The sequence below is a fragment of the Alexandromys fortis genome, unplaced genomic scaffold, assembly GCF_014885135.2.
Source record: "Alexandromys fortis isolate MF-2015 unplaced genomic scaffold, M_Fortis_MF-2015_v1.1 scaffold_146, whole genome shotgun sequence".
NCBI lineage: Eukaryota > Metazoa > Chordata > Mammalia > Rodentia > Cricetidae > Alexandromys > Alexandromys fortis.
In genome coordinates this window covers 670552-682288 of record NW_026068042.1, presented here as the reverse complement: position 1 = coordinate 682288, position 11737 = coordinate 670552, and the positions used below count along the sequence as shown (strand labels likewise).

The 11737-nt window shown below is 49.6% G+C and overlaps 2 protein-coding genes across 2 annotated transcripts; both read left to right on the top strand.

Moving 5' to 3' along the window:
- The first annotated feature begins 5118 nt into the window (after positions 1-5118).
- LOC126515882 (uncharacterized) lies at positions 5119-7951 on the top strand. The gene has a single exon (XM_050165883.1). The coding sequence runs from the start codon at positions 5717-5719 to the stop codon at positions 7754-7756; it is 2040 nt and encodes a 679-aa protein (XP_050021840.1). The 5' UTR covers positions 5119-5716; the 3' UTR covers positions 7757-7951.
- A 39-nt stretch (positions 7952-7990) lies between these two features.
- On the top strand, positions 7991-11737 carry LOC126515881 (uncharacterized). The gene is made up of 2 exons (XM_050165882.1): positions 7991-9716; positions 10539-11737. The coding sequence occupies exons 1-2, from the start codon at positions 7991-7993 to the stop codon at positions 11327-11329; spliced, it is 2517 nt and encodes an 838-aa protein (XP_050021839.1). The 3' UTR covers positions 11330-11737.

Sequence of the window (11737 nt, the reverse complement as noted above, 5' to 3'; positions counted from 1 at the left end):
GATGCACTATTTAACAATGGAGAAGGCTCGTATGAGCTAACTTAGATTGCCATGACGATGTAAGCAGAAAGATCCAGTAACAGAACAGGTGTGCTGTCCGCTCAGTTCAGGCGCGGGAAGTCAATTTTTCCTGCTTTGTCTCTGCCCTTTGATCTGACCTGGGAGACTGAACCCCCGCAGGCAAGCTAGGACGAGCTTGAGCCAACTCACCAGCTCTGCCTCTGTCTCAACAATCCCGATAAGAGTATTCAGAAAGGGACAGCTCCTGAACCTCGCACTGTTGTTATTTCTAGATCACAGAGATGTCTTGAGTTACATCTAGAGACAGAAGACAAAGCTTTAAGACACGTCTAGGAGCTGGGCAGTGGGGGCACACACATTTAATCCTAGCGCTTGGGAGGCAGAGGCAGGCAGCTCTCTGGGGCAGAAGAATCTCTGTGAGTTTGAGGCCAACTGGTCTACAGAGTGAGTTCCAGGACAGCCAGGGCTACAAAGAAAAACTCTATCTTGGAAAACAAAGGAGAAAGAAAGAAGGAAATGAAGGAAGGAAGGAAGGAAGGAAGGAAGGAAGGAAGGAAGGAAGGAAGGAAGGAAGGAAGAAAGGAAGAAAGGAAGAAAGGGAAATTTCTGGGGCCTGGAGAGCTGGCTCAGTGGTTGAGGGCATTGCCTGCTCTGCCAGAGAACAGGACGTCAGGCAGACAGGTGGTGTGCAGAGGTGCACAGGCAAATCAGCCATGCACTTTAGATAAAAATAAACTAAAACCTCACAAAAGCCTTTCTTTATAAACAAGAGAGAAATTTCTGCTGCCTTCTTTTCTCTCACTTCTTGCTGTTAGACACACCTGCCTCCCCACTGTTTCCTTCACAGATCAGGTTTGCCCTACTTTTGCCTTTGGCATTGTGTTGCCTCTGCCCTGAAGGCCTCTCCCCCAGCTTATCCTCTTTGTAATCCACCCTGCTTCCCCAACTCTGAGATTCAGAGACGTCCTCTCTCTCTCTCTCTCTCTCTCTCTCTCTCTCTCTCTCTCTCTCTCTCTCTCTCTCTCTCTCTCTCTCTCTCTCTCTCTCTCTCTCTCTCTCTCTCCCCCCTCCCTCCTCTTCTTCCCCTCCCCCTCCCCCTCCCCACCCCCGCAGGACAGGAGATGACACACTAGCCCCAGACAGCTCACTCCAGCTCTCCTCCCTTGTGAAGGTGGATGGTGGAGGGGGTGTGAGAACTGTGGTTCTGGGTGTCAATCTCAAGTCTTCCGAGGCAGTCCTGTAAATTCCAGGAAGGCAGGGCCTGAAACAGGCCCAGAAACACAACAGAGTCAAACCGAAGAGAAGGAAAGACACCTCAGAGACTGAGGGCCTCCAGTGTTCGACTGCAGAATAAAATGTATTTTTTACTTTATTATTATTCTTAAGTGTGTAAGTGTTTGGCCTGCATGTATGTCTGTCTGTGTATCACATGTGTGCACAGTGCCCAAAAGGCCAGAAGAGAAGTATTGGAGTCTCTGGAACTGGAGTTACAGACGCTGTTGAGGCACCATGTGGGTACTGGGAATCGAACCCAAGTTCTCTGGCAGAATAATCAGTGCTCTTAACCTCTGAGCCAGCTCCCCAGCCCCAGAGTAAAGTTCTTAACAAATAAGTCCAATAGAGAAGCTCAGTGGCAAAGCCCATGCGCAGAACACACAGACTCCTGTGACAAACGTTCATTTTGCGATGATCTGCGGACCTGGAACCCAGGCTGCGGATTGTGGCTTTCCCTTGGGCTCTCAGGGTCCGAACTCCTCCTCCAGCTCCCCCTCCCCACCCCCGCCCTCTATGTACCAATCCCTCCCCTCTGTTCCTCCACCATCCTCACACTTACTCATCCCATTCAGGACTGACTTTAAAGGCTCAGTGAAATCTTCCCCGGCCACAATCACACAACACTCACTCATAAACCACCTCCCCTCCAGACCACTGCTTGGTATTTATCTGCAGTGGACAACTTGTAGGAGCTAGCTCTTCCCACCACGTAGATTCCAGGTATTGAACTTAGGAACTCAGGTTGGCAGCAAGAGTCATTGCCCGATGAACTATCTTGCCAGCCTGACAAGGGGCTTTGTCTGTTGTGTATCTTTCAATGCCTGGCACAGAGGAGGGCATATGTACATTTTTATTTTTTTTAATTTTATTTTTTTATTGTGTATACAGTACATTTTTTTAAAACTTTAGTTTCTGAGATAGGGTTTCATGTAGCCCAGGCTAGCCTGATACTTATTATGTAGACAAGCATGATCTTGCTCTCCTGGATTAGAGTTATGTGCTACCTCTCCTGGTTCCTAAGATTTTGTTTGTTTTAACTGAGACATGAACATAAAAGTTATATATGCTAGTGGGTGCCATTCTTCCAAACATTCTGGACAACTCCAGCTAGGATTATCCTGCTTTTGTTAAGAGAAACACACACACACACACACACACACACACACACACACACAGTGACAGGACGCCCCCTAGAGTTCATCATGAGGTAACTGTTGTCCACACACAGGCAAGAAACAGGTTTTGTTTGTTTGTTTTTTTATTTGTTTGTTTTCTAGAAAGAGTAGCCCACACAGGCCTGGAATTTGAGTGTAGCCAGCTCAGACCTCACGTCACAGCAATCCTTCTGCCTCGGTCTCCTGAGTTCTGAGAGTTTAGAGAGCACCATGCCTGGCACGCACAGAGGCCTGAGGTGTGAATGCACCCCCTCTGTTCAGTTCAGGCTGTTTTAACTTCCCTGTTCTTCTCTAGACGGCCTGCTACAATGAAAATGGTTTCTCAGGAGCTAGAGAGGTGACTCAGAGAGAGGTTAAGCGTTCTTGTTGATCTACTGGAGGACCTCAGTTTGGATCCCAGCACTCACATCAGGCAGTCTACAGACAGACTCCAGGAACCCCAATTTCAAAGGACTGGACACCCCTTTCTCGTGTCTTTGGCCACCAGCATATGCATACGCGCGTGCGCGTGCACACACAGTACTCTTAAAATGGTAGTGTGGTGGTTTGAATGAAAATGGCCCTCATCGGCACAGGGAGTGGTGGCACTATTAGGAGGTGTGGCCTTGTTGGAGCAGGTGTTGTGTTGTTGGAGGAAATGTGTCCCTGGGAGCGGGCTTTGAGGGCTCAGAAGCTGAAGTCAGGCCTGGTGTGTCTCATGTACTTCCTGCTGCCTATGGATCCAGATGGAGAACTCTCAGCGCCTCTCCAACATATCTGCCTGCATGCCGCCATGCTTCCCGCCATGACAACAATGGGCTGAACCTCTGAAACTGTAAGCCAGCCCCAGTTAAATGTTTTCCTTTGCAAGAGTTGCTGTGGTCAGTTGGTGGTGGTGGCACACACCGGTGGATCTCTGTGAGTTTGAAGCCAGCCTGGTCTACAAAGTGAGTTCCAGGACAGCCAGAGGTGTTACACAGAGAAACCCTGTCTTGGGGGAAAAAAGTTGCTGTGGTCACGGTGTCCCCTCACACATAGTCACAATAGGACACTGACTAAGTAAGACAGGTGGGTTTTGCTCTGTTTCACAAGGTAACCTTGGCTGGCCCGGAACTCACAGAGATCCTCCTGTCTTTGCTTCCCGGGTACTGGGAATAAAAGTATGTGCCAAACTGGGTGGTGGTGGCGCACGCCCTTAATCCCAGCTCTCAGGAGGCTGAGGCAGGTGGATCTCTGTGAGTCTGAGGCCAACCTGGTCTACAGAGTAAGTTCCAGGACAGGCTCCAAAGCTGCAGAGAAACCCTGTCTCGAAAGAGAAAAATAAATAAGAAAATAAATAAATGAATGAAGTGTTCCCACCATGCCCAGACCCCTCCCCCAAAAAGTGGCTTTGTAATAGGTAAATTATGTAATTAAAAATATATTAGTGGGACTGGAGAGATGGTTACACACCACACACACTCTTACAAAACGGCTGCAGACTGAAGTATCCCTGGGGCTTGTCATGCAGAACTTGAGCTCTTGATCCTCCTGCCTCAGCTCAGCTCCCCAAGTGCAGAGGTGATGGGCATGCACGACCATGCCTAGCCAGATCCCTTTATTTCTGAAACTTCTTTGTTCTCCGATCTCCAGCCCTAGGTTCTACTTTGGCAGTCTCAGACTGTGTTCGTTATTTTGGGTCACTGTGATAAAGCACCTGAGTAGGAAAAATGAAACCTTAAAGGAGCCACCACGATGGCTCAGCGGCTCAACACCGGTCACCAAGCCTGAAGAACTGAGCTCGGTCCCCTGGACCCACATAGCGGAGGGAGAAAATGAACTCCCAAAAATTGTCCTCCGCAAGTGCATGTGCCTACATACATGCACACACACACACGCTTAAACTTAAAGCAGACTCAAGGAAGAAGGATCTCCTTTGTCTCATGATTTTGATCATGAGTGGCTGCCCCCACTCTCCTGGGCCTGTAGTGCTGCAGAGTATCATGGCCAAACAGTGTGGGGGAGATGCAACTCAGCAGTGGTTAGGCCTCTAGAGCAGAAACCTGTGGAAATTCTGTCCCCTCAGGCACCGACTCTTTTAAAGCTACAAAGGGAGCTTATCTAAATCTCCGTCCCTCTGAAGAACTCAAGGTTCAAAGGTAGAGGTAGAATCCTGCTCCTCAGACAGGCTGAATAGCAAGTAAGTAGCTCCCTCCTCTCCTTGCAGCTCTCCAGAAGCCCCGCCCCCTCCCCTCGCCCCCTCCTTAAAATCTTTCTCCACCAGGCTCCTCCCCGGCAGCTAGTTGCTGACGCAACCTCCTGACCACAAAATAATTTTATTTAATCAAATAATCTTTGCATCACTAAACAAGTGTTCCAGAGCATTAACAAAAGTAACACACCTTAAAATAATATCCTACATAAGGAACAGTGGTACATGCCTAGAAGCCCAGGACTCTGGAGGCGGAAGCGAAAGGATCTCTGTGAGCTCAAAGACAGCCTGAGCTGTGAGTTCGAGAACAGGGTGGGTTACAGAGCGAGACCATTGTCACAAAACAGGGAACTGAGAGATGGCTCAATGGATAAAAGATATTCCTGACCACTCCTGCAAAGTCCTCTGACCTCCACACATGTGCTGAAACACAGACACACATGCGCGCGCACACACACACCACACACACACAACTGAAAGACTTTGAGACACCTTAGCACTACTGCACCCCCCATCCTGGGAACCAGGCCTCTAGCATTAGGAGGCACCTTAGCACTACTGCACCCCCCTTCCTGGGAACCAGGTCCCTAGTAACCAGCCACGCGTGCACGGGAGCTTTGAGTACTTTCCATCCCCATTGTAGTCTTTCTCCAATAGACCCGGACCCTGGAACTGGGGTGAGACGACCTGCAGGTGTTCCTCCTTGTAACCGCCATAACATTGATCAAGTAGAGTTAGCTGACCATTGTATGAACTAGTCAAAACAGTTGACAAATGATTTTTGGACTTTCCCTTTGATTCTGTACTACCCCCTCCCTGAATTTGTGGTTTTTTCCTTTAAAAGAGCTTGTAATAGACAAAGCAGGGTCCTTCTCCTCTCGAGGCTGAGGGACCTCTGCCGTGGCAGAATAAAAATTCCTCTTGCTATTGCATCAACCGTGCTGTGAGTGTCTCTTGGGGCGACCTCCTCCTTGGTGGGGCTTTAGGGCCCAACATTTGGTGCGTTGGCCGGGAAGTGCTGGTCGCCCTCAGACCCATTCCTGACCCGGTTGGAGGTAAGAGCGCGCTTGTCTGAATGTTTTATGTTCGTCTATTTCTGTTATTGTGCCTTATGTTTATGATCATCAGGGATTTGGAGGAACATTGTACCTGCGCAGGGCTAGTATTTGAAAGGGACCAGGCAGTGGGACAGACGTGTCCGGGAACACTCCCTGGCCCAGCCGTGGAGGACGCTTCACAGGCAATTTGTGAAACTAGGAGCGACCAGGTCATCTTAGTTTCTAGAGAGTGTGGTTCTTATCGCCCACTCCCTTCCAGGTTTGTAATATCAGTTTTACATCAGTCTGTTGCCGCGCGGCTCTCGGTCTTGAGTCTGTGTCTGTCATTTTGTATTGTTGTTTTTGTCTTTGTGTTTGTTTTTGAGTTGGAATCTAGTACAATGGGACAACAAATAACCACCCCCTTAACTTTGACTTTAGACCACTGGAAAGAGGTTGAGGACAGAGCTCACAACCAGTCTATGGTAATCCGAAAGAAACGCTGGCAAGCGTTCTGTTCCGTGGAATGGCCCACTTTCGGAGTGGGCTGGCCACAGGACGGAACATTTAATCTGAATATTATTTTGCAGGTTAAGACAAGAGTCTTTCAGCCTGGCCAGCAGGGCCATCCTGATCAAGTTCCTTACATCGTAACTTGGGAGAGCTTGTCCAGAGACCCTCCGCCCTGGGTCAAACCATTTGTCCTGCCTGCGGGAGCCGGAAACCCAGTACCAGCTCCCTGGCCCTCCACCACCCCTTTGACTCCGAGGGCGGCAGCAACCCCAACTGCCCCTCCCCTGGACCCGTTGTCCTCTCTCTTCCCCATGCAGGAGCGACCGAAACAGAAGTCCCAGACCCAGACACCACCAATCCTCTCTGACAATCAGTCAGACCTCCTGCTTTTTGACCCTCCTCCTCCTTATCCCCGGCCTCTTCTGCCCCAGGCCGAGGCAGCCCCCCTCGCGCCTGTTCCTGGGGAACCTGCTGAACCTGATATAGACCCTGACAGGCCCCCTAGCCCTGACACGACTGATACTGCTGAGGGGGGGCCTAACTCGCAGCCAGCAGGCCGGCTGCGGCTCCGCAGAGGGACATCTGCAAGGGAAAGGTGGACTTCCCAGGCACTACCCCTCCGCTCAATGGCTGACCAATTTCAATACTGGCCTTTTTCAGCCTCTGATCTTTATAACTGGAAACTTCATAACCCCTCCTTTTCCCAGGACCCCCAGGCCCTTACTGCCCTTATAGAATCTGTTCTGATTACTCACCAGCCCACTTGGGATGATTGCCAACAGCTTTTGCAGATACTTCTCACTACAGAGGAGAAACAGCGTGTTTTCCTTGAAGCTCGGAAGAATGTCCTGGGAGCTGACGGAAGGCCAACCCAGTTGCCAAATGAGATAGAGGATGCCTTCCCTTTGACCCGACCCAATTGGGACTTCAATACTCCAGCTGGTAGGGAGCGACTTCGTCTCTACCGTCAGATTCTGTTAGCGGGTCTCCAAGGGGCTGGCAGACGGCCCACTAATTTGGCTAAGGTAAGAGCAATAATACAGGGGCCTGAGGAAACACCTGCAGGATTTCTAGAAAGGCTATTGGAGGGGTACAGAATGTACACCCCTTTTGATCCCATGGCAGCGGATCGCCAGGCTGATATAATAATGTCTTTTATAAGCCAGTCAGCACCTGATATTCGTAGCAAGCTGCAGAGGATGGAGGGACTGCAGGGTTACTCCCTCCAAGATTTAGTAAAGGAGGCAGAGAGAATTTTTAACAAAAGAGAGACACCAGAGGAAAAGGAAGAAAGAAGGCGCAAGGAACAGGAAGAGAGAGAGGACAAACGAGATAAAAAGCGTAGTCGTGAGTTAAGTAAGATCTTGGCCACAACAGTACGCAGTATAGAGCAACCTAAGAAGCGCCAGGACAAGGATAGGGGAGACAAAAGGCGGCCACGAGTGGACCGAGATCAATGTGCCTATTGCAAAGAAAGAGGACATTGGATCAAGGACTGCCCAAAACGTCCAGCTGAACCCAAGAAAAAGCCAGTTCCTGTCCTAGCCCTGGAAGACAGTGATTAGGACAGTCAGGGCTCAGAGCCCCCCCCTGAGCCCCGGGTAACCCTTCTAGTGGGGGGGCACCCTACCACATTTTTGGTAGATACTGGAGCCCAGCATTCGGTCCTCACACAAGCAAATGGACCTTTGAGTTCAAAAACCTCTTGGGTTCAGGGGGCCACCGGGGGAAAAATATACCGATGGACCACAGAAAGAAAAGTTAATTTAAACACTGGTCAAGTGACTCATTCCTTCCTCATGGTGCCAGAATGCCCCTACCCATTGCTGGGCAGAGACCTCCTGTCCAAAGTTGGGGCACAAATTCACTTCTCAGAAAATGGGGCCTCAGTTACTGACAATACTGGCCAGGCTCTTCAAATTCTAACTTTAAGATTGGAGGACGAACACAGACTGTTTGAACTGCCTCCTCCCCCGGAGCTGCCCATCGATAACAAATGGCTCCGTGATTTCCCCCAGGCCTGGGCGGAAACCGCAGGTATGGGGCTGGCAAGCAATCAACCTCCTTTGATAATAGAGTTAAAACCATCAGCCACTCCAGTTTCCATAAGACAATACCCCATGAGCCGCGAGGCCCGAGAAGGAATCAGGCCCCACATTCAGAGACTTTTAACATTGGGCATCTTAAAGGCCTGCCATTCCCCCTGGAACACACCTCTTCTCCCAGTAAAGAAGCCAGGCACAGGGGACTACAGACCAGTCCAAGACTTAAGGGAAGTTAATCGCCGCACTCTAGACATTCATCCTACGGTGCCCAATCCTTATAATCTCTTAAGTACCCTGCCTCCGACCCATGTATGGTACTCAGTACTTGATTTAAAAGATGCTTTTTTCTGTCTGAGACTTAGCCCTCAGAGCCAGCCATTGTTTGCCTTTGAATGGAAAGATCCTGATTCAGGAGTTTCTGGGCAGCTCACCTGGACGAGACTACCCCAGGGATTCAAGAATTCTCCAACTCTATTTGATGAGGCCCTACACCAGGATCTGGCCAGTTTTCGCACCGCCAATCCAGAGGTAATCTTACTCCAATATGTAGATGACCTCCTGCTGGCCGCAGAGACTGAGCAAAAATGCCTCAGAGGGACTCGAGCCCTACTCACCAGATTAGGTGAACTGGGCTACAGGGCATCTGCTAAAAAGGCACAGATCTGCAAGAAGCAAGTAGCCTACCTGGGGTACCTCTTGGAGGGTGGACAGAGATGGTTAACAGACAGTCGGAAGCAGGCCGTGGCACAAATTCCCCCTCCCAAAGGGGCGCGAGAGGTCCGAGAGTTTCTGGGAACTGCCGGTTTCTGTAGGTTATGGATACCGGGTTTCGCTGAAATGGCCGCCCCACTGTATCCGCTTACCAAAGCCAACGTCCCTTTCTTCTGGGGAGAGGACCAACAACGGGCTTTTGATAAAATAAAAAGGGCCCTCCTTTCGGCCCCTGCTTTGAGTCTCCCTGATGTCACCAAACCATTCACCTTATACGTAGATGAGAACAAGGGAGTAGCAAAAGGGGTGCTGACTCAGAAACTGGGACCCTGGAAAAAACCAGTGGCTTACATCTCCAAAAAGATGGACAATGTGGTGACAGGATGGCCCCCTTGCCTCCGTATGGTAGCAGCTGTAGCTACCCTGGTCAAAGATGCAGACAAATTGACTCTGGGCCAACCGCTGACTATAATAGCACCTCATGCTTTAGAGACTATAATTCGTCAACCCCCTGATAGATGGCTCTCGAATGCCCGTATAACCCACTACCAGTCGTTATTGCTCAACCCTGAACGTATCACATTTGGAAATGCGACGTTACTGAACCCCGCTACCTTGCTCCCCAATTCGGAACCCACTGTTTGGGTACCTCATGACTGTCATCAGATATTGGCAGAATACCACGGGACCAGGGAGGATTTGACTGATTGCCGGCTCCCTGATGCAGATTATACCTGGTTCACAGACGGCAGCAGCTTCTTTAAAGAAGGTGAGCGAAAGGCGGGGGCGGCGGTGGTGGATGGACAAAATACCATATGGGCACAGGCATTGCCCCCAGGAACCTCTGCCCAGAAGGCAGAATTAATAGCCCTGACTAAGGCTTTAGAACTAGCAAAGGGACAAAAAGTAAACATATATACAGACAGCCGTTATGCATTTGCAACGGCCCATGTCCATGGGGAAATTTATAAAAGAAGAGGACTGCTAACTTCTGCTGGAAAAGAAATTAAAAATAAGACTGAAATCCTGGGACTATTAAAGGCCCTCTTCTTACCCAAGAAGGTGAGCATTATTCATTGCCCAGGACATCAGAAGGGCAATGATCCTATTGCCAAAGGAAATCAGATGGCAGATGAGATGGCTAAAAAGGCTGCGCTTAACTCAGAAATATTATCCTTGGCAGAGGCACCACCCTCCACAGAAGATCATTTCCAATATTCAACCCAGGATCTAGAGACTATTCAGAAACTTAATGCAGACTTTGATGAACAACAAAAAGCTTGGAAATATCAGGGCAAAACCATGTTGCCCAAGAAAGATGCTTTTGAACTGGTCACTCAAATGCATCGATGGACTCATTTAGGACATAAAAAGATTAAATCTCTTATAAAAAAGACAGATTTTTATATTCCAGGTCTTAACTCACTCATACAGCAAGTGACATCAACTTGTGTCCCCTGTGCCAAGGTAAACGCAAAACGGCAAAGTGCCCCAGAGGGCATAAGAATAAGGGGAGACCGACCTGGTACTCATTGGGAAGTGGATTTTACTGAAATAAGGCCAGGAAAATATGGTAATAAATATCTCCTAGTTTTTATAGACACCTTCTCCGGTTGGACTGAAGCTTTCCCCACCAAACGAGAAACGGCTCAAATGGTGGTGAAGAAGATACTAGAAGATATTTTTCCTCGGTTTGGCCTGCCTAAGGTAATCGGGTCTGACAACGGCCCAGCCTTTGTCTCCCAGGTAAGTCAGGGTATGGCCAAGACACTGGGGATTAATTGGAAATTACATTGTGCATACAGACCCCAGAGTTCAGGACAGGTAGAAAGGATGAATAGAACCATAAAGGAGACTTTATCCAAATTAGCTTTGGAATCTGGCGTTAGAGACTGGGTACAGCTCCTTCCCCTAGCCCTGTTCCGGGTGCGGAACACCCCTTCTCGGCTTGGACTTACTCCCTATGAGATCCTATATGGGGGGCCTCCCCCATTGGCCTCCTTTAGGGCCCCTCCTGACCCCGCTACTCACAAACCTGATTTGCAGGCGCGGCTAAAAGCACTTCAGATCGTCCAGGCCCAAGTGTGGAGACCCCTAGCTGCTGCCTACCAGCCTGGGCATCCGGAGATCTCGCACCCGTTCCAGGTTGGCGATTCTGTGTACGTGCGGAGACATCGGTCCCAGAACCTTGAACCTCGCTGGAAGGGACCCTACACCGTGCTTCTTACGACACCTACTGCCCTCAAAGTGGACGGTATTGCAGCCTGGATCCACGCGTCTCACGTCAAGCCGGCACCTCCACAGGACGACCCAGAACTTTCCAAATGGAAGCTTCAGCGTACCCAAAATCCTCTAAAACTGAGACTAGTCAAGGAAGCCTGATCCTGTCAAGCTTGCTGTTCTTTGCCCTGGTGTTTCCCTCCACATATAGTGCTAAGAACCCCCATACACCTCAGAACTTAACTTGGACTCTGACTAACTTTGAGACTGGGCAAGTCTTGAGGCTAGCCACTGGAGTTCATCCCCTAGGTACCTGGTTCCCCCAGCTAAAGTTTGACCTATGTGCCCTAGCAAAAGACTCTTGGGGAGATACTGAACGAACTCCCGAGAACTCTTATCCTACATGCAGATATTCTGAATGGTATATTTGTCCTGGGGGAAGACGAACTTGGCAATGTGGGGGGGCTGAAGTATTTTATTGTGCTGCCTGGGGATGTGAAACCAGTGTCAGTACCTCCTGGTTGGGGGCTAGCAAAGAAGACTTAGTCACTTTCACTCGTACCACATCAG

Bases quoted from the DNA above. Each gene is read 5' to 3' on its own strand.
- LOC126515881 (XM_050165882.1), top strand. From the start codon at position 7,991: ATGGTGCCAGAATGCCCCTACCCATTGCTGGGCAGAGACCTCCTGTCC. The intron at 9,717-10,538 runs GTGAGCGAAAGG...AATATCTCCTAG, and splicing joins CAGCAGCTTCTTTAAAGAAG to TTTTTATAGACACCTTCTCC.
- LOC126515882 (XM_050165883.1), top strand. From the start codon at position 5,717: ATGTTTTATGTTCGTCTATTTCTGTTATTGTGCCTTATGTTTATGATC.